Below are 22,621 nucleotides of genomic sequence, written 5' to 3' on the forward strand. Positions count from 1 at the left end.
AAAGTTTTTCTAGTGCCTGTTCAGAACAGGCTGAATGCTTTTGGTCTGTGATATTGCTGCTTGCAGCGAACCGCTCATACCAACAACTTCACACTCGACATTGCGCTGGCTCCTCCTGAGCAGTACACCTGCCATGACAGAGTCGCCTCACACACCCAAGTCGCAACTACTCATGGTAAAAAAACACTGGTGAAATACACTCTGGTTTACGGGAAAAAATAAAAAAACACCCAGGTCCTGGCTGCTGTCAGAAACATCGGTGAAATAAACTTTGCTGAGGTAATTTCCAAATAGGCATAATAGTCGCTTGCTTTGACATAACCACTGCGGTTATATAGTGGAGGTATTTTGCTGGCGGTATAGTTATTAGTGTTATAATTTAACATCAAGTCTGACAATGGGGAAATACAGTCTTACTCACAGGGGAAAATCACACCCAAGTTTACTCGTGGTGAGAAACACCGGTGAAATACACTCTGGTTTGATTCTGCTTCCAGTTCGCTATCCACTCGTGTTGACTCCAGGGAAGTGAAGAAGAGTCCTGTTGTAACATTAGTACCAGTATATCCAGCATCCATGTAACGTTAGTATAACCAGCAAATATTTGGCATCCAGGATCCATGTAATGTATCCAGCATCCAGCAGTAAAAGTGAAATGCAATCAATGAGCAGCTGTCGGCCCAGCTGGGGACGAAATGCTGGACTCTCTGCAGAGCACTTGTTTATTCAAAGTCTTTTTAATATGGAACAGGTCCAAATTGCACCAAATTCGAAAAAGCACTCCCTTGGGCCCCCAGCTATACACCCAACAAGTGTGAAGTAGATCTGATGAGCGGTTCTCGAGATATGCGAAGGACACACAGACAAACAGACAGAGATTCCTCGCTTTTATTTAGATGTACACAGATATGTGTCAGTGTCACCAAGGTCAAGAATGAATTTCCATACTCAAATACAGATTCATGTCTGCTTCCACTGTTGTGAATAATAGTTACGTTATCTTTCAAATGCAGTTAAGGCTGCTGAAATCAGTGCAGGCTTTCAACTGCTTACCATGCAAAGATCATCTGACAATATATAAGTAGATGTGATGTCTACTGTGATGAATGTCAACTTTGATGACCCCTCCAACTCCACTAGGTGTTGCTTCTTTGGCAAGTTGACAATCAAGTCCCAAGTCCTAAACATATTTTAATGCATTCTTCACCTAATGTAATTGACATTTCCCAATGTAAACTCAAACAGAGTTAGCGTATACCCAAATATCTTAATTTTTTAAAACTTATTTCATGAGTTAAAAGAACCTACCAAGTACCACTGGAATAAAATGGTAAGTGAAAATTCATATATTTCTCATAAAATATTTAACAGTAACAACACAAGCTACCATCACTGAGAGACCCATCCATCTCCTCTCTCTCTCTGTTCATCTCTCTCTGATACATTAAAAAATATATTCAATTAAAATTGTGGTTTCCAAAAAGGTAAACTACTCTTTTCTATTTCAATTGGTTACATTGGATAATGTCAAAATTTTTCCGACCCTTGATCAATCACTTCTTGTCCTGTCTTTCTCTGTTTGGCCAGCTTTTTGCAGTAGAGACTGACGTGGACTGGGTGAATAAAGGCGAGCAGAGACACCAAGGTGACTCCCACGTTCACCTGTTATAAAGACAGATGAGGGATGTGAGAGAGAGATGGGGGTAAAAGAGACAAACTGGTTATTGAACTGGTTAACCTGACTCATCAGGTTCAAGCAAGGCTAATTACAGAGTGTCACACATCCTTTTGACACTTACATAGAGCGGATCACCGTGGAGCTGGTGCGTGATGAGATGTTGGAGTGGAAGCTGGAGAAGCAGCACCAGAGCTGATAATGACATTGCCATCCCCGACATCTTCCCAAAATGAGACATTGGGAAGCTTCATGTATAGGAGTGATTGAGAGAGGAGAGAGTAGCAGAGGAGCACCGTCAAAAGAAGACATAGAGGGGTGGCAGATTGAGGGATAAGAAGGATATTGTTGACTGAATTTGCCGTCTACTCTAAGTGTCGTGGGACTGAGGAGGAAATGTGAACGTACGCAATGCTGACAAATGCTTGGTGGCCTCCGTAAAAGAAGGAGCTGTTGACAACCTGCAGGATAAAGGTGAGGTACTGCAGAGGGAGGACAGGACAGGTGAAACACACACAGAAGAGGAAACACTGCAGGGAGGTCAGGAAGAGGGCGAGAGGGGATGAATGCAGGTCTGCTTCCCGCTTGGTTTCTCCTAAGAAAAAGATGAAAGAGGATGATGGTTAACAGAACTGTGAAGTCTTTGTACTACCAATAGAAAGATGACTTAAAGGGACTATTTGTAACTTTCAGAACTGCTTGTTAACAGCGAAACCTGTGGCCGTTAAGTCAATGAAAGTCAGCGTCGGGCTCGTGCTTGCTCGCTCTAAATAGACATGAACGAGCATCGCTCAAAACAGTGAGCCGACACACGTCAGCTAAAACCACAATATCACTCTATATTTCACCTGCTTGGCAGTAATGTTAGCTGACCAGACGAAGGTCTCTCCATGAATCAATGCTGATCCTAGTGTTGGCTTTTCCTGCTTCAGTCTCCGAGCTGAAGCAGGAAAAGCGGGTTGGTGCCGGGGCTGAAGCAGGAAGAGAAACGCTATCGCCTCCCAACTGTGCCCGCAGGGAGACACCGGCACCCGGTCGGAGACGATAACGTTTCTCGCTGCGGAGCCCCGTCACTTCACAAGACACGGGAAACCTCTGTTGGTCTGGAGGAGCTGCAGCATTTATTTCTGCACAAACGTCCACTGTACATTCAGTAGATATTCTCAGAGCTAAACTAACTCTTCTGCAGTGTGGAGTGAGCGCGCGTTCATGTGTAGAGGTGGAGCGAGACAGCGAGAACGTGCGCGGTGTGTGAGTGAAGGCAAGCAGGCAGAGGAGACGAGACTCCGGCCACATGTGAGCGCGCATATGCGAGCGAGCGCACATGGGATCCCGACCCGGTATAGTTATACGCTTAAAAAGTTACAAACAGTCCCTTTAAGGTTGATGCAGGCAAATATATAAAAAATATATTTTGGAACACCTGCAAATAAGTATGTTTTTGGAGTATGTATTCGGGGAAATAATACCTCTGATGAAAAGCACAACATTTAAGGATTTATTTTTGAAGGATTTTCTTATGGTGTCAGATCAGTCTCAATATTAACGAATGTACACAGAAGGATTCACAGCATAAACCACACCCAGACAGGAGTGTTTAGTGTCTAGACAGGAGATCTACAAATAAAATACAACTGCTCAGCATTTTGAGCTTGGATTCCTCATCTATTGTTCTCTGAAACACACTACAGTCTACTCAGTAGCAATTAGGCTTTGAGCCGAACACGAACAGTGATAATAATTTGAAGGTAAATTTAACGAACCTAGAGCCAGAGGCCTGCGCTTGTGTCTGTCCATGATGAGGCCGTTCAAGGGAGCACACAGCACTCCACACAGCTGGGTGAAGGCAAATGCATTGGTGTAGTGACTCACTGGAGGGGTGGAAGGAAAGAGAAAGTTTAGTTTGTAGGAGGAAACACTGTGGTAAACAATAACAATTACAAAGGAGAAAAATGTGTTATAGACCATCAGCTATAACTCATGTGTATGTATATTACTCACTACTGATGTTTTATAAGCAGAGCTAGGCTATTTTCAAATAAAAAAATTTGGGCGAGGACCCAAAAAAAAAAATTGCGCCGCCCAATCATAACCATGTTACGCTGCTGGAGAAGTGGTTAGACTGTTTACTTGTGAGGGAACGCCTTCGTAGCTGAGTGGTTACAGCGCATGCAACACTAACGCGCCACACACCACATTACATCACATGCCACTGGTGCAATCAACATACTGTACATACTGCAGCCACTGCAGCATAGTCATGATAAAAGTCCACCCTAATGACCACATGTCATGTGACCTTGGTATTTTGCTCTTAACTTGGACAAGCAGCGAGTGACGCACCTGAAAAATGCTCCTAGAAATTCAATCATTTTATACCTCACCCAAGGTTTGGTCATTATTGGCCAGCCGGCTGAGCATGGGGTTGACGTTGGATAAGTAGATGATCTGACAGAGGAGGATGGTGACCACCCACACCATGTGCCACAGGAAGAGCCAGGACATCGCACAGCTCCGGAAACTAGCTTCTGGATGTAAGGAAAGAGACGAGTGGGAAACAGGAAAGTCACTGTCTTTAGAGGAAAAGGTTAGCTTTGGTTACTCTAACACTATTAGACCTCATCAACTTGTAACATGTAATATGCTCTGGGAGTTATTTTGGTGTGAATGTTACTGTGTAGTCCATTGTATATCTACTTTCCCTGTACAATACCTGCCTTGTCTCCTACTTAATCTTGAGGTAAGAGTTTTCCCAGAATTACTTTAGACAGAGAAGGCAGATCCAGAAAGTTGTGACAGCAATGCATTCTGGGCCACTGAAGCTGCTGCCAGTATTAAAAATAGCAAGACCACGATTAACTCATTTGTGCGCACGAGTTAGTTTAACTAGTGGGCATGAATTAAATAATTAAATAACTTTGGCAGGACACAAGGCCAAGTCATTCATTCCAGCCGCCACCTGCTTAAGGCACTAGTCCTTGTTTGAAGATAGCTTTGGATAGAGACTCATTAATTAAGCCTTACTTTAGCTTGGGGATGAGTTATCAAGACATGTTGACAACACTTGCTTTGCAAGGGGTTGTTGTTTGTAAAAGGCAGTTAACGAGGATATTGAGAGTTTGTGGATAATATCGTCCGCAATGTACTGACTTGTAGGATGCTATCGACTTTATAGTTGGTCAATTGGAAGGCCCTGGAAAACTTCTTGCTTACCGGTGGATAGATGTACTTGAAGCAGGTACACTGCACTTCATGCTTCGGGGAGAAAGGCTGGTCTGTTGTGCTGGCTCTGTATATAGACTTATCTTGCATGCTAATTAACCACAAACCACCGAACAATTTCATTAAATTGAGGCCACAAACAGTCTTGGGAATTACATGGAATGGTGTTACGTAATTGGGGCTTGGGGCCCTTCTGTGTGGAGTTTGTATGTTCTCCCCGTGTTAGCGTGGGTTTTCTCCGGGTACTCCGGTTTCCTCCCACAGTCCAAAGACATGCAGGTTAGGTTAATTGTGGACTCTAAATTGCCCGTAGGTGTGAATGTGAGCGTGAATGGTTGTCTGTCTCTATGTGTCAGCCCTGCGATGGACTGACGACCTGTCCAGGGTGTACCCCGCCTTCGCCCAATGTCGGCTGGGATCGGCTCCAGCCCCCCCGCGACCCCTAACGGGATAAGCGGTTGCAGATGGATGGATGGATGGATGGATGGATGGTGTTACGATACAAGAAAGAAGGTAATTCCGTGACAGACATAATCAGATTACAGATACATTTGGTAAAAATGTGGATTACTAGCAGGATTACATTTTAAATTACATTTAGAATAAAGAATGATATGCTATGCAGATGATGACAGCATTTTCACAGCTGGAAGGCATACTGTGATGTTCTTCCCGTTTCTGCTTTACAGACAAAATAATGTTGAAATTTCAACATGTTTCTTTTCTCGTCTTTCTTTGCATATTTGGTAAAAGTAATTGAAAGTAATCAGATTACATTACTTTTATATTGTGACACTTGGATTAGGTTACTGATTAAATTTCTTTTTACCAGGTAATTAGTGATTGTATTGGATTATTTTTTTAAAGTAACCCTCCTTACCCTGGCCACAAATTACTAACCTTGCACGGCAGCTGGATTCTCGCGATGTCACGAGATCACGCGAGAATCGCGGTATCAAATGGCACACGAAAATCCAACTTGTCAGGCTTCAAGTGATGCGTTTGGGTCCGGCTTGCCAGACAACGGACCAATCAGCATCCTGTGAGGAGCTACTGCAGCTACGGGCGTGGCTTGAGACGTGTGAGACGGTTAGTTTAGCTTCCATTAGTTTGATTGACAGATGGTTCCTCCAATCACCTGCCAAGTATTTTTTGAAAGTGCATGCCCTTTTCCAAACTGTTTCCTGTGACGGCTTTTCAGATGGTTCTGTATAACAAACCATCTGACAGGGTCAGGTTAACAAATTACACCTCGTGCGCACAAATTAATAAATCGTGGCCTTGGTATATTTATTTTATCTCTACCGGGCTGCACACATTGTAAGCCACATTCAAGAAAAAACATTGATAATGACAATACCTTCCTCTTGCCCATGCAGTGGCTCTTTGAGTAGGCAGGCAGACGTCTCAGCCTCTGCTCTCTTGTCCTTTTCATTCCTTTTCGCATCTATTTCCTTTATTTCTTCCTCCTCATCGTTCTTCTCCTCTTCCTCCTCCTCCTCCTCCTCTCTTCTTTCTCTCCTTTGGCTGGGGCAGTTTAGTCTGTCAAAGCAGAGGTGGTGAGTGAGGACAGTTCAACTGTTACAGGAACAAGCAGGCGGTTAAACTTCATTGGGATGGTGTAGTTTGTCCTGACCCATAAGTGTATGTTTCTGGCAGCGGGTAGGGGATGTGTCCTCTGGGCATTAAGAAGAAGGTACGTAGAAGGAGGGGTATGCTACAGAAGGTGAGGAAGATAAAAGACGAATGAAGAGACACTCCTTTTTCATGCAGCAGCTAAAGACAGAAAGAAAAAAGGAGAAGATGTACACTTACAATTTTTTATGTGGATTGAGGAGCACATTTTATTTTTTATTCAATGTATTTTATTGCATGTTTTATTGCATCAAATATTCATTACCTTTATGATGAGAAAGACGGCAGCAGAGGAGTCATAAGCCCCATTGTAGATGTTGATGACGGTGGAGCGATAGGAGTCAAACAGGTTCCCCACCTTAACAGATAAGCTACTTCTTATAACTGCTGGTATTGCCCTTGTATGTCCTCCTTTCCCACAACCACATTCTCACTCATACCACGCAAATTGTTAAGGCTGGTCAACACAAACCTGAACATTGGTGATGTACAGGATTGTTCCAGCAACAACAAGACATGCAGTCGCAGGGTACAGCATCACCGACGTCTCTGTGTGTGAGAGACAGAGCGGAGAGAGATGAAGGTTTCTATCTGCTCTAAAATCTACAATGTGCAAAACAACCTACAGTACCTGTGTTTGACAGTGTGATGAGCAGTGTGCCAGTGGTGTAAAAAGATCTGCAGGATCAGATATAATGAATCAGATTATCAGATTGAACAGGTCACATATCAAGGTGGTATGAAAAGTTGTGCAATTTTGTTTTTGTGGAAAGCTATGTTAGCTAGCTAATCTGCAAGCTCTAACAGTTTACACTAAAAACATTTATATTATATTGATTTTTTTTAGGTGGTTAAAATACGTTTCGCTGCCGGCCCCGTCCACACCAGTACATTGCTTTGCTCCCGTGCTAGTACTCCTGTCTGTTTCTCCAATCTGGGGGCGTGCTAACTGCCATCTACTGTAGGTAATATACTAACTAGAGGTAAGTACCTCATACAACCCCACTTCAAAACACCCAAACTATCCCTTTAATTTGCATCCTGAAGGTCCCATAAGTGACCTCACCAGGAAGATAATGAACCATTACAATCCAAACATGACAAACATCAAATCATAAAATACAGTTTCTGTGATGGCATGCTCACATAGCTATTAGCCTCGCTGCTGTGGTTCCATAACGATCGAAGAAATATCCAACTGGGAAGCGTAATAATGTGTTGGCGATGAAAGCGACAGACATGACCCGAGACAAGTGCTCATCCTGACCGCTACAATCTGGAAGAAAGAAAGAAAGATTAAACAAAGAAAAGAGGTCAATATAGAAAGAGTTGAATGTTTGTGTATGTATAATCAAGGGTGGACTCGGGCTGTCTGAGGGGCAGGGGCAAAAACAAATAAAAAGGGAACCAGCTTTACGCGGTGTGGCACCAGCACGCAGAAAGGTTTCTAGCATGTAGGGCAGCCTATATGGCACTGCATCACGTTTTCTCCATTTTAAGGTCACCCAAAGGGCACTTCATCACGTTTTCTCTATTGGAAAGGCACCCTAGAAGGCACTTTATCACATTTTCTCTTCTGGAAGGGCAACCTAGAGGGCACTTCATCACGCTTTCTCTACTGGAAGGGCACCCTAGAGGGCACTTTATCATATTTTCCTTACTGGAAGGGCACCCTAGGCTTAGAGGGCACTTTACAATGTTTTCTCTACGGGAAGGACACCCTAGAGGGCAGATCATCATGTTTTCTCTACGAGAAGGGCACCCTAGGCCTAGAGGGCACTTTATGTTTTCTCTTGTGTTAGAAAAATACAGTACATACATGCAGCACATTCCTAAGGTCTTGCCATGTTGCACTCATTGCCCTTGAAGTCTATTTCAGTTTCTGTGTTGCATAACTAGTCAACAAACATGTAGTGCCTATTTGAGGACGTGTCAGACAGAGAGGTCAATGTGAGATATACCACTGTGAGCATTCATGCAAGGTTATAAATGTCGCTAAACCGAGAGACTCAGTGCTCTCAGCCCTGAACATTCTATGTTGATGGTTGTGTGCCCACTTGCAAGTGTGTAGTAAAACTCTGAAAGACGCTCTCTTGTTTTTGAGTCCTTATTAAACAGAAATTGCCTCCACACTCTACTGGAAGGGCACCCTAGAGGGCACTTCATCATGTTTTCTCTACTGGGAGGGCACCCTAGAGGGCACTTCATCACGTTTTCTCTACTGGGAGGGCACCCTAGAGGGCACTTCATCATGTTTTCTCTTCTGGAAGGGCACCCTATAGGGCACTTCATCACGGTTTCTCTACTGGAAGGGCACCCTAGAAGGCACTTCATCACGTTTTCTCTACTGGAAGGGCACCCTAGAGGGCACTTTTGATGCAGTTTGTTGGAACATGGGGGCACTAAGGCTAATTGTGTTCTTTAAAGTCAGAAAATGTATCATCAAAACCAATGTCCCTAAAAAGTATGAAAATATACACTTTATGTCCTAAATAACAGGTTGGTTGGATTATTGTAATCTAGTTATGTAAAGTGGAGGCAGAGCAGGAATATTAATCACATGAACTATGACTACAATAATGTTAATAGAGCAGTAGAGCAGGTTTTGAGTTTGCCCTTACTATTCTTTTGCAAGCTGAAATAATTTCAATGCCATGACACACCTCAAGCAAACAATGGTCCTAATTTCACTATTACGAAGCGTAAAAACTTCGGTAACATGCCTGCTTGTGCGTATTTGTCCACATATTCTATATGTTATTATATACGTGCATGTTCATATACCTATGTGCACAGCATCGTCCTCATCTCTGGTGGCGTTGGCGCAGTATCCAGCAAAGTATCCATCAACTTTCAGCACAAACACCAGGGAAGCCCAGCCGAAGAAGACCCCTGTGAAGAACAAACTCTCCACGAGTCCAGACAGCACTGTCAAATAGTAGCGCAGCTTGACTCCATGACATTCCAACATGCTGCGAAATGCTGCTGCTTCCCTAAACAGCTGTGCCAGATGTGTGATGATGATGTCTAATTGTGACCAGTGGAGTTGGAAAACTGTCGCAGCAATAACCAGGATCACAGAGGTTACCTGAGGACAGACATTGTTAGTGACTACAGTATGTACAGAGATCAATCCACACACATTGACCTTTGTATTTATTGGCACAAGAGTGTGTGCAGCAGATTCTGTTTCGACTTCAAGAATCACATAAACACTGATAGTCTTTGTATTAATCTGTCTCTCGTGACACCCACACCCACCCACCCACACACTAGCCATGCACTGGTCTAATTGACTCAACACTTCTGACAGTCTCAGCAAAAGCAAAAAACAACATTATACGCTTCACAAAGTTAGTATTTATCACAGTGCTGTTGTATTGCATTGCATTAAATTGTGTTTGTATGATTAGCTATATCAACCTCTCTAATCCTACAAGTCTTACCTGTTGCTGTTCTGACCACGGTGTACAGACATCCTGTGACAGATCTTGTAAATGACCTTATATCACTCTCATACATCGTCCCTCCCTCTGTGTCTTCTGCACCTCAGGCTTGGCCTCTTATTGCATTACTAGGAACTGATATCCTCCCACTGCTCTGCCCCGTGTCCTCACTTGTGACTTTTTCACTGCTCGAATGGTGCTTGCAGGCTACTGTTTATTACCTTATACTGTCTAGGAGGTAACTGCCAAGTTGAGAAAACGTGCGGCAACTCTCGCGAGACCACATAACCTATACATCATAGACCATTTAAGGTCAATAGCTAACCTCAACTGTTAAATCACAAGGCCCTAACCCACCTGCAGGCATGGTATAGAATGCACACTTGACTAAACCACTCCCCCGTAGGTTATATAAGTCTGCCCTCCAGGCCTGAACCCACCCTTTTCCCTCCAAACAATTCCAGGCAGAACGAAGAGAGAGTGATGTGAGTTTAATGTGGCTTTTGTGCCTTTATAATTTATTTGGTTGAAATGAGATATATATTGTTTGAAAGTTAACAGATTGTTTTGTGTTATGTTAGATACCTGAGTTTAATATGTGAAGGAGAAAAGGCAAATTCCAGATTGTGGATGCATAAAGATGTAAGTTAAAATGAATTGACTTATTAATTGTAATCTGTATTATATTTATGAGATTTATAATATCATCTGTTAATGTCTTTTCTTAATAGAAAAAATCATCCACCAACTGCCATCCAACTTCACACCTTGACTTTAATAAATTGTTGGAACGGCTCCCTGGATCCTGTGTTTAAATGTGCACCACATCAGATGTTTTATGAACTAACGCCACCACAAGCAACATAGCTTCTTCATGGTCCTTCGAGCTGGAGAAAACATCTATGTTGGGAAATGGATCCACATGCCGTTTCACCCGAGCAGGAGAGACAGCAGGGAGGAAGGCCACAGCGGGAGAGGATGCCTCCACGGTATCTACAAGACTACCAAACTGAACTCTACGCCAAGCCCCCTCAACAATTAACAGAGTGTGCAGAACCTGTTTCAGAGACTTCAGAGACTGTTTTATTAAGACAGGAAGTAGCACAGTTAAAGGGTATGGTTAATGAATTAATGGGAAATGAAGACGGACTTAAATACACTCAAAGACCAAGTCACGAAAGACATTAAGTCTGAAATCAGCGAGCTAAAGCAGGAGATATACCAGCAACTCGCGGCTAACACCAAAACCATACAAACACACGATGCCCAAATTACTGAAGCAGAGGACCGAATCGAGGAAATAGAGAGGTGGAATCTGGAAGTAAAGGACGCACTATGCAGATCTTTGGAAGAACAGAGGCTTCTGCAAAACAAGCTGACAGACATCGAAGGTAGGAGCAGAAGGAACAACATTCGTATTTTTGGTATACCGGACGACAAAGAGGGGGACTCGTCCATAAAGTTTGTTGAGCAGCTGCTCGTAACCGAGCTGTCGCTGCCACCTGACGTTAACCTGCACATCCAGCGGGCTCACAGAGTGCCAGCTCAGAAAACCAACCACAACTCTCCACCACGGTCCATGGTTGTTAACTTTATGGAATTCACCGTTAAGGACATGGTTCTGAAAAAAGCTTGGCAGAAGAAAATTGTCATGGAAGGACGACAGCTGATGTTTGATCACGACTACGCAACAGAAGTGGTTCAGAAACGTAAGGCATACAGCGGGATCAAGAAAATACTAAAGGAGAAAGGGATCCGTTTTCAAACCCCCCCTCTCCAAAATGAGAATTCACTGGGACTCCGGACCGAAACTGTATGAGACCGCGCAGGACGCAGCCTACGACCTGAGGAAATGGGAATATACGGTGGAGCTACCGGGATCCACCATCATGGATACAGATGGAACGATGGAACGGCTGCATCAGGCGCAACCATGGCAACGAGTCGGAGGAGGGAGAGAGGGCGGCAGCGCGGCCCAACGAGCAAAGGTGAGGCTGCAAGGATTTGAGCGGATTCCCCCACAGTAACTAATCCTTCACATGCAGGTATTATCAGACTTTTATATCTCTGAGGATAAATAGTCCTACTAATTAACCAACACCAGTTACCTCACCTGGATTATAGTCTTTTCTATCGGGGAGCAATTGAACCATAAACAGTTGGACTGCTAGAATGTGTGGAATATCCCTTTTCACCACTAGTGAGGGGCCCTCTTCATGTGAGAGGAATTCCCCTCTTCCCACCAACGGGCACTCAGGGTGGTGCGACGTCATCATCCTTATTTGGAAGTCAACACCTTCTGTTTCTTTTTTCGTCAGTGTTAATAGGCCAAATGTTCAGGGGTCTCATTTATAAAACAGTGCGTAGGATCCATACTAAAAATGTACGTGCGCACAAAAGCCGAAAATGGCGTACGGCAAAAAAAAATCTGATTTATAAACCGTGCGTACGCACACCTGCACGCAATGTTCCCTTTATAAATCACACTCCACCTGGAAATGTGCGCAGGTGAATCCGCCTCATATTCTGCCCACTACACGCCCACTTTCAACCATAAATGGTCAATGCAAAGCACCTCATGAATGTTTCTGCATGTGAATGAGCCTGTTGATCAGTGGATCTTTACGGTGAATCACGGCGACTCCCGAGAGGAAGACAGAGAAAAGGAGTTTTTCTGACACAGAGATGGAGGTGTTTGTAGGTGAAGAGGACTCTGAACACTCGTTCCCTCCTGATTCTGTCATTCACGTCACGTAGTCCTCACAGTGACGGTATATCCACTAGCACCATGCAGCATGTTCCGAGTCTCACCGCTGTGTTTATATGTTTACAGCAATCAGACTGATCCATTCACTTAAAATGATCAAGACAATCAGTAATATCCCCCACCTGTATATAATTAGAAGGAAGTTAAAAGGAAGTTTGACAGGTGTACACTATTTATATTTATTTATTTATTTATTTAAGTTGTTATGGCGAACATGTCCTGCATTATGATTAGGACTGATAATGATAATGAAGATATGGAGAGTAACGATTGTGTGAGAGCTGTCACTGGCTTCATTTACACACTTTGTTAATTTACACTCTCCATACTGGTGAAGATGTGCCGGGTGGAGGTGACTGGAGGAGGCAGAGTGGCGCACCGCGGTGGCGCACTGGAGACAGTCTGATAGTTGCATCGGATAGCTGTTTTCATTTTGTCTATTTATACTGTATCTGTCCCTATCTAATATACCATAAATAAATGAATAAGTCATGTCATCACTGCAGCGATTTTACACAACAGCTTTATGAAAACTAATATGGTACTTGGTGATATCTGCACACTATTAGAAGATCTTATTAAAACTATTGGCGCTCTGTTCTGCCATTCTTTAATGCTAATTGATATAATCTTGGATTTCTACAACCGATGATGATTTCATCAGCTGCTCCACAGCTGACTGCGACTCTCGGTAGTCCGGTCCTCTCCTCTGCGCTCTGGAGGTGGAGGGAACGTGATGGTGAGACAGCGCTGATGAGATATTGAGCGGAATTTGATTTGAGATTTGAGTTGGCTGATATATTTTACATTTGTAAGGTGCTTATGTAATAGTTATGGCTCACTAGCACAAATAACACTGCTGTTTTAAATGTTTATGATACAGTGGATATAAGTATGAAGTGAAGTTAAATGTGTGAGAGGCATCTTTATACGTATAATGAGATTTAATGTCTACAGTCCGGCTTCAATTCACCACCTCACCGTCTGCGTCTCCAGTTTCCTCTACCTCGGTGCCTCCATAATGTGCGTACGCACGGGTCAAAGTTTCCGTACCGGTGCGCACATTCTCCCGTCAAGTTTGTTTTTATAGATCACAACTATTGCGTGGGAAGTGGCGTACGCACATTTCAGGCCCCGTTTTGTGTGTACGCAACGGTTATAAATGAGACCCCTGGTCTGTATTGTTTTCAGTTGTCAGGGTGCACATGAATGAACTATGAACAGGGACAATGCATAACAGTGTAAAAGTGGTATCACTCAATGTAAATGGTCTGAATAATGTCATTAAGAGAAATAAGGTTTTTTCCAAGTTAAAAAAAGAAAGGGCTCAAGTACTGTTTTTACAAGAAACAAGGCTGAATCAACAAGAACATGAGAAACTAAAAAAAATGGGTTACAGAAATACTTTTTACAGCTCCTACGAATCTAAGCACAAAAGGGGGGTAGCAATACTCATACCAAATTCTGTACAATTTGAAAACTATAAGGAAGTAAGAGATAAAGACGGGAGATACGTTTTGGTTAAAGGGAAATTACAAAATGAGGTGGTAACTCTAGTTAATGTGTATGCCCCTCCAGAAAGTAGGACATGTTTTTCAGAGCCTTGTTTAATCTTATAGCACTAGAAGCCGAAGGTATCTTGATATGTGGAGGTGATTTTAATGTGATTTTGTGTCATAGTTTAGACACAACAAGTTCTCGTAAGGACAAAATGCCTTTAACAAGGTTTATCAACACAACATTGCAGGAAATGGGAATGTTTGATGTTTGGAGGGAATTCCATCCCCTGGAAAGAGACTACACCCACCACTCAGTTCCTCATTCTGTCTACTCCAGAATTGACAATTTTTTTATGAACATTAATGAAAGGTATAGAGTGGAGAGGAGTGTGATTGGGGTGGTGGATGTCTCAGACCATAGTCTAATTTCTGTGACAATTGGCCTAAACAAAAGAAAACAAAACACTTTATGGAGGCTTAATGTTGGTATTTTGAATAATAAGACAGTAGTGGAACAAATAAGGACAGAGATCAAAAGATATATAGAAGAAAATAATAATGGTGAGGTGGATCCTGTCATAGTGTGGGATGCTTTAAAAGCAGTTATACGTGGAAAATTGATTGCTCTAATGACAGTACAGAAGAAGGCTCAAAGAGCCAGATATCAACAGCAGGTGGAATTCTTGAAGGAATTGGAAAAACAACATAAAGCATCACATGATCCAGTAGTTTTTCAACAAATTAAGAAGGTAAGGGGAGAAATAGATGACATCCTGAAAAGTGAGATAGAAAAGAGAGCTAGATTTATAAAGCAGACTTATTATGAATCAGGTCCCAAGGCAACTAGATTATTGGCAAGGCGTCTGTGTAAACAGCTGGCCTCTAACATGATTAACAAGATAAGAGAACCTCAGACCAACCAAATATTACATGAACCAGAGGAAATATTAAATGTGTTTGAGGAATACTATAAAAAGTTATACTCGGAACCTCCCCTAGCTGCTGAAAACACATTCAGAAATTTCCTCAACTCACTCGATTTGCCATCTATTGGCGAAATGCAGAATAACACTCTTACTTCAGAATAAAAAAGTGAAGAAATACAAGATGCAATTAGTAGACTGAAGGCCAATAAATCTCCTGGTAGTGGTGGTACAGAGGATTTAAAAATGAACTAACTCTTCTGCTTACGTCTTCCTTTAACTGGACTTTGAGAGAGGGATTATATCCCTCATACCCAAAGAAGGCAAGGATATAGAACAATGCAGCAACTTTAGACCAATTTCTGTTCTAAATGTTGATTATAAACTGTATACCTCGATACTATGTAAAAGATTTGAGACCTTTGTACCGGATTTAATTAATGAGGACCAAACCGGGTTCATTAAAGGGCGCCAGACCCAGGATAATATTAGAAGAACTCTCCACATTGTAGAACAAATACAAAGTAAAGGCATTAGTGCGACCTTGATCAGCCTTGACGCAGAAAAGGCCTTTGATAGTGTCAGCTGGGCATTCTTATATTTGGTACTTGAAAGATTCGGGTTAAATAAACAATCAATCTAGAGCATTAGAATCATATATCAAGATCCGACTGCCAGAATCAAAGTAAATGGACATTTATCTAATAGAATAAAATTAGAAAGGGCCACCAGACAAGGCTGTTGTATGAGCCCTACGCTCTTTGCCCTCTATATTGAACCTTTAGCGCAAGCAATCAGGCAAAATAAGGATCTGAAGGGAATAGAGATAGGAGACAAAGAACACGTTATTGGCCTTTTTGCGGATGACATAATAATTGTTTTAGAGAATCCCGAGAGAGGATTACCCCTGCTGATGAATTTTCTCAAGGTCTATGGTCACTACTCAGGATATAAAATCAATGTGGCAAAAACTCAAATCCTTACATTTAATTACTCTCCATCTCAACCAATTAGGGATACATACAACTTAAAATGAGACTATAAAACTATAAAATATCTAGGAGTGATTATAACCAAGAGACTTAGTAAACTGTATGAAGCCAACTACAGTGTTGTAGAACAAAATATTCAAAAAGATATACAGAGATGGTCAACTTTTCCCCTGGACCTCAGCTCTAGAATCCAGGTGGTTAAGATGAATATTGTACCAAGATTGCTGTATCTATTTCAGTCTTTACCAACAACGATACCACAAAACAAATTCATCTCCTGGGATAAACAAATATCAAGGTTCATTTGGAATGGTAAAAAACCCAGAACAAGATATACAACACTCTAACTCTCTAAAGATAAAGGAGGAATGTCCTTACCAAACCTACAAGAATACTTCTACGCAGCACAGCTAAGGCCTCTAGCCTGTTGGTGCAACTCAGATTATGAAGCAAGATGGAAGGATATAGAGATGAAAGTTAAGGATATACAAATTCCAGTTTTAGTAGGAAACAAAGATCAAACAGGAACTATAACACATTTAATGGATCCAATTACAACATTTACACTAGAAATCTGGGATAAAGTAATTAAAAAATATAAACTTGAAAGGGAAAGAAATATACTGAAATGGGTTGCATATGATCCAAAATTTAAACCAGGGGTATATGACCTGAGGTTCAAACAATGGACAGAGAAAGGTATCACTGCTCTATGTACCATTCTTAAAGATGGGACATGTATGAGCTTTCAAGACTTAAAGGTGAAATTTGGTCTGGAAAGACAAGATTGATTTAGATACTTACAAATACGAGACTATTTTATGAAAGAGGTGAAAATTGATCCTAAAATAGATCTGAATGGTATCATTAAAATTATAGTGGATTCATATCACCAGGGTAGATCTCGTGTCATCTCAGCCTTCTACAAAGCCTTAGGGGAGAATAGAGGAAGCTCAACACTATATATAAAAAACAAATGGGAATCGGAGCTAAATATAGAAATTTCAGATGAAGAATGGTATAAAATGTGTATGACAGTGTACCACTATTAGTTCACGAGTACGGAGAGAATTTGGTTGGAAGAATCTTACTAGGTTCTTCATACCACAAATCAAAAGCAGACAGCTAAAGACCCAGCAACCATGTTGGAGGCTCTGTGGCAATCTGGAGGCCAACCATACCCATGTTTTCTGGAGCTGCACTAAACTGAAGCCTTTCTGGAATAATGTAAATGTAATTATTAATGACATTATGGGATATGCTATTCCGAACAATTGTGTTGTAATGTACCTAGGGAACATTGAAGAGGTTGTGCATGGAGCAGATAGATATCTGACAAAAATTCTGCTTATAGCCAGCAAAAAAGTTGTAACAAGAAACTGGTGTAAAGCAGAACCTCCAGGGAAAGATCACTGGTTTGAGATTGTCCGTGATATTTTTTCAATGGAAAAACTGACATACCAACTAAAAATGAAAAGCAATATCTTTGACAAAAACTGGGAAAAATGGATCATTTACATGGAACATGAAACATGAGACATGTGTTGTTGGAGAATATATACATTGTTTGACTGCCCCTGACGACTGTTTTTGTTAAATGTTGTAATGTTTGCTGAATTTGTTAAGTGTTGTAATGTTTGTTAAATTCTGTATGGATGCTCATGATGTTCAACCCAGAGCTGTAAATGCAAAATAAAACTCAAAGTTTAAAAAAAAAAAAGAATATAAAGGGAGGGGGAAAAAACGTTGGAAAAGTGAATCAGATATAATGACCAGGTTCATCAGTGATGACAGACGGGCTGTAGGCTGCCCTGTTATGAATGTATAGTGAACTTGGAGTGAGTTTTTCGTATTCAAAGATATGTTTTTAAACACAAGAGTTTACACACAGTGATCCCGTGATGCACTATGGTAATAGTATGAGAGGAGACGGTAACGCTCTTGTTCCTCTAACTGACTCTTTGATTTGACATGCTCACATTTTGTTGGCCTACAGCGGCATCTAGTGGCCACGGTCGGCACAGCAGCTTCATTAGTAATTAAATACCTGTAAATAATATATAAAAATATAAAAAAATATAAATCACGGAAATACAATTATAAATTACAAATATAAAATAAATAAGAATAAATGTAAAAAAATAAATAATTGTAAATTTAATAAAAATGAATACATTAATAAATAAAGGAAAATTAAACAGAAGACTGAATGAATAAGTTAAATTAAAACAAAGATAAATAAATAAAGAAGCAAATTAAAACAGAAATGTCTATTTATGTCACATGTTATCAATTCATTAATGGCTACATTTACTTTTAATTAAAATTTGTGCTACTGTAACCCACGTGCTGGAGCCTCTCTGCACACCCTGGGACTCTGCGTTGTGTTTATAGTTATGTTATGGGGTGTGGTGCAGATTAAGGGAAACACCGGCACAGTCTTTCTGATTGTGGTTGAGACCGGGAACACTTTATTTGTCCACAACATCTGCTGTCATCTCACTTGTTAGTCCACAACTTTACGAAGCAATAAAGAAAAGTATAAACTCCATGAAAACATATATTCTAGTACAAAAATAAACACTAAACACTAACACTGAAAGTAAATTACAACACATAAAATGATATAAGGCACTCTTAACGTAAAATCTAATGTGAAAATAATTTAAATGAAACAACAAGACAGCTAGCAAACAATAAGTCAACAGGCTTATTCTCCCGCCTGCATTAGAGAGGCTGCTCTGCTCTGCTCTGCTCTGCACGGTAACAAGCCAACATTACGGCCACTATTTACATATAAAACATATCTATAATAATAATAAGTGAAAGGCAACATCTTAATTATAAATTTAGTAGAAAAAGATTAACAGGAAGGGTGTTTTTAAATAATATATTGTAGGACGATGCGGGCCGCCACGCTTACCTTACGAAGCAATAAAGAAGAGAAAACAGGAAAAAACATTGTGTTCCCACGTAACTTTTGACTACGGTGTCCTGTAAGGGACAAACATATCTATTGCTCAATTCGGGATGGGAATTACAGCGCACCAGCAACACCTGGTGGCTGATTTAGGATACTGCCTTACATCTACCCCCTCTTTAATTGATGGCGTCCCAGCCATCTGACCAAACAAAATAAAACAAAGAACACCCACTAAACACAAAAAAACTTGAACAGAATGATAAATATAATGATGAATGACAGTGTTGCATAGAGAATGTTTGTTTGTGTGTGTGTGTCTTATCAAGGTGGATGTACTAGCTTTGTTGTGTTACATATGTCTGCTGCTCGTCTTGCTTTGGCCTTTTGCCACAACTTCCACCCCCTTTCTATCTTCTGCTGGTCCTCTTCCGATGTCACAACTTGTGACTCACAGGATAGTCTCTTTGGAGGACGTCGACTTCTCGGCGGGTTTCTCCTTGGAGAACTGGGCCTGTGAGGTGAGTTGGCACCACTGACATTGTCCTCCCCTCCTTCACTCATTTGTCCTGTCTCTACATCCACTTCATCCATTCTTGTGTGTTCATCCTGTCCAGTTGTTGTCTCAGGTAGGACTCTCTCCACAATCTCCTCTGTGTTGTCCATTTCCCCGTCCTCTGCTGTATCTGACTCACTCTCCTCTCTTATCGCTTCATCAGCCTGTTCCACTGGTAGAAACATACACTGTGTAAGGAGGTTGCGGTGGACCACTTTTTCTCTTCCGCCATCCTCTGATCGTACCACGTACACAGGTATGCTGGGTTGCTTCTTCACCACAATGTATGGGCGCGACTCCCATCTGTCTCCCAGTTTCTGCCTCCCCTCCACATGACATACTTTGATCAGGACTCTGTCCCCTGGGCTGAAGACTTGACTTTTTGCTTTTTGGTCGTAGTATTTTTTCTGTTGCCCCTTAGCATGTTGAGAGGTCTGATTGGCCTGGGCATAGGCCTGCGACAGGCAGTCGTGCAGAGTTTGGACATACTCGCTGTACTCACATGACTCACTGGTGGTAGGAAGCCCAAAGATCAGGTCGACTGGGAGCCTGGGATGTCTACCAAACATAAGGTAGTATGGTGTGTATCCAGTTGAGTCATGTCGTGTGCAGTTGTAGGCATGCGTCATTGCATCCACGTATTCATGCCAGCGTGGCTTCAAATGAGGCTCTAATGTCCCCAGCATGTTCATGAGGGTCCGGTTGAACCTTTCGGTTGTCCCGTTGCCCTGGGGTTGGTAGGGGGTTGTGTGGGTCTTAGTGATGCCAGTGCACTTACACAGCTCCTTCACAATAGCACTTTCAAAATTGCGCCCTTGGTCTGCATGCAATTTCGCTGGAAAGCCAAAGCGACAGAAAACGTTTTTCCACAGTACCTTAGCCACTGTGCAGGCCTTTTGGTCTTTAGTGGGGTAGGCCTGGGCGTATCGGGAGAAGTGGTCGGTAACAATGAGAACATTTTCTATGCCACCCTTTGATTTCTCCAGGGTCAAAATGTACTGCACTGCTGTGAATACTGACCAGAGGAGCCCTGAGGCCTGCAGTTGGGGTCTTTCTGAGGCAGCACCTCTCACACTGCTCGCACCAAGCTTTGATTTCCTGGAACATCCTCGGCCAATAAAATCTCTCCCTTATCATCTGCAGTGTTCTCTCCAATCCTAGGTGCCCTGAGTCATCATGGAGAGCAGTCTTGACTGATGTATGCAGCTTCTCTGGCAATACTAACTGCTCCACTACTCCCCTTTGGCCATCTTGGATGCGGCGGTACATGACACCATCCCTTATCACTAACCTCCTCCACTCCTTTAAGAGAAGCCGTATTTGCTCACCACTACTGATCCTCTCACCACGGCTTGGTTTTTGGTTGAGGCTTTTAAAGTGCAAGACAGGGCCGATGACAGGATCCTCCTTCTGCCCTGCCCGGAGCTCTTGTTTTGTCATGGCAGGCAGGGACTCCGTCCCCACATCTCTGTAGGGCTCACTTGACCTGAGCAATCAAGGTTCTTGTGGTTCAGGTTCCTCGGAGGCCGCACTGTTCTCGCCTGGGAAGCTTTCCTGTTCTGGGGTGGGCTGTTTGTCCTCCTGGCCCTTTTCACTGGCCCTCGCACGCTGAGGGCAGGTTTGCAGGACCTGGGTGACCTCCTGGTTGGACATACGGGAGAGGGCATCGGCATTTGCATTACTCTTTCCCCTTCGATACTGGATGTCAAAGTCAAACGTAGACAGCCGAGACACCCACTGCTGGCCTGTGGCATCCAGCTTCGCTGAGGACATCACATATTTAAGGGGGTTATTGTCCGTCAGCACTGAGAATTTATGCCCATAGAGATGGTCATAGAACTTATCCGTCACTTCCCACTTGAGAGCGAGGAACTTGAGTTTATGTGCAGGATACCTCGTCTCAGCTGGGCTCAATCCTCTGCTGACGTAGGCTATGACCCTCTCTTCTCCAGCCTGGACTTGAACCAAGACGGCGCCAAGCCCCTTTCCTGAGGCATCAGTCTGGAGCACAAAAGGCAGGCTGTAATCTGGATAGCCCAGCACTGGAGCAGTCGTCAGCTTTTCTTTGAGGGACTGAAAGGCCTGTTCACTCTCATTAGTCCACAAAAAGGGTGGGTCGGGACCAGGGTTTTTCCTTCCCCCTTTCTTTTTCTTTCTGGAGTAGTAGAGCCACCTCTGCCACCATAACAGGTGGCAGAGGAACCCTGAACCTCTTTAGTTACACTATAGCGCTGCTTACTGGCTGTTTGTGGGACTAGAAAATTATTAATTCTGGTGTTACACCGAAATCTGTGACCCCAGAGGAGCAGCAACATATGAGGTCACCATTTCTGGCGGCTGTCGTCAGAAAATGTGACCCCACTGTTACCTGTGTAATATGTCATACATTAGTGACAGAAAACACACAAAACTAGATTGTTAATTTTTTAAAAATATTTCAATATTTTTTACTTCAAAGATATATTCACAAATCTCTAAAAGAAAAGCAAAAGATAGCAGCAGTGGGGTCACATTTTCTGACGACAGCTGTCAGAAATGGTGACAACATGGTGCTGGTTCCTCTGCTGTCACAGATTTCGGTGGTCAGAGATTTTTGTGTAACACCGTTCATCTAAAACAAGATAATGCCATTGTTTTGATCTGCTTTGTCTGTTTTAGTTGTCAATTAATGTGCACTGCAGTAATGCCAGAAGTATTCAGTTCCTTTACTTGAATAAAAGTTGTAATACCACAGTGTGAAGTCCAGCATTCAGATTTTTACTTAAGGAGGAACTCCACTTTTTTTTGGCACCGTACACATAATCACATAAATTCTTGTAAGCATGTTATTACTAATAGAGGTGATTTTTCCAACAAAACACATTTTGTGTGTAAATAAGACCCTTTCTGCTCAAAACTACCCTGTGTCTGCTTGGATTTGAAAGCTCAGTTACGCCCAATTCTTGTAAAAGTAAAGTATTATCATCAAAATGTACATAAAGTATCA

General features: G+C 42.2%; 1 protein-coding gene across 3 annotated transcripts; it reads right to left on the minus strand.

Annotated features, from left to right (window-relative positions):
- Positions 1-870: 870 nt before the first annotated feature.
- LOC141763927 (equilibrative nucleobase transporter 1-like) lies at positions 871-19,142 on the minus strand. 3 transcript variants are annotated; one of them, XM_074628741.1, is made up of 13 exons: positions 19,083-19,142; positions 9,317-9,620; positions 7,679-7,808; positions 7,164-7,210; positions 7,005-7,081; positions 6,798-6,890; positions 6,534-6,673; positions 6,258-6,439; positions 4,060-4,203; positions 3,439-3,546; positions 2,084-2,270; positions 1,800-1,923; positions 871-1,662 (listed from the first exon to the last, which is right to left on the minus strand). In XM_074628741.1, the coding sequence occupies exons 1-13, from the start codon at positions 19,119-19,121 to the stop codon at positions 1,528-1,530; spliced, it is 1,710 nt and encodes a 569-aa protein (XP_074484842.1). In that variant the 5' UTR covers positions 19,122-19,142; the 3' UTR covers positions 871-1,527. The 3 variants fall into 3 exon arrangements, with proteins under 3 accessions (XP_074484842.1, XP_074484841.1, XP_074484840.1); XM_074628740.1 differs by lacking the exon at positions 19,083-19,142 and having other exon boundaries at positions 4,060-4,200; positions 9,317-10,270; XM_074628739.1 differs by lacking the exon at positions 19,083-19,142 and having other exon boundaries at positions 9,317-10,264.
- Between the last annotated feature and the right edge of the window lie 3,479 nt (positions 19,143-22,621).

The sequence above is a fragment of the Sebastes fasciatus genome, chromosome 3, assembly GCF_043250625.1.
Source record: "Sebastes fasciatus isolate fSebFas1 chromosome 3, fSebFas1.pri, whole genome shotgun sequence".
Taxonomy (NCBI): Eukaryota; Metazoa; Chordata; class Actinopteri; order Perciformes; family Sebastidae; genus Sebastes; species Sebastes fasciatus.

Coding starts and splice junctions, on each gene's coding strand:
- LOC141763927 (XM_074628739.1), bottom strand. CDS start 9,812: ATGGCTAGTGTGTGGGTGGGTGGGTGTGGGTGTCACGAGAGACAGATT. Junction 4,204..6,257: donor ACTGCATGGGCAAGAGGAAG/GTATTGTCATTA, acceptor CCTTACATCCAG/AAGCTAGTTTCCGGAGCTGT. Junction 3,547..4,059: donor CAATAATGACCAAACCTTGG/GTGAGGTATAAA, acceptor CCACCCCTCCAG/TGAGTCACTACACCAATGCA.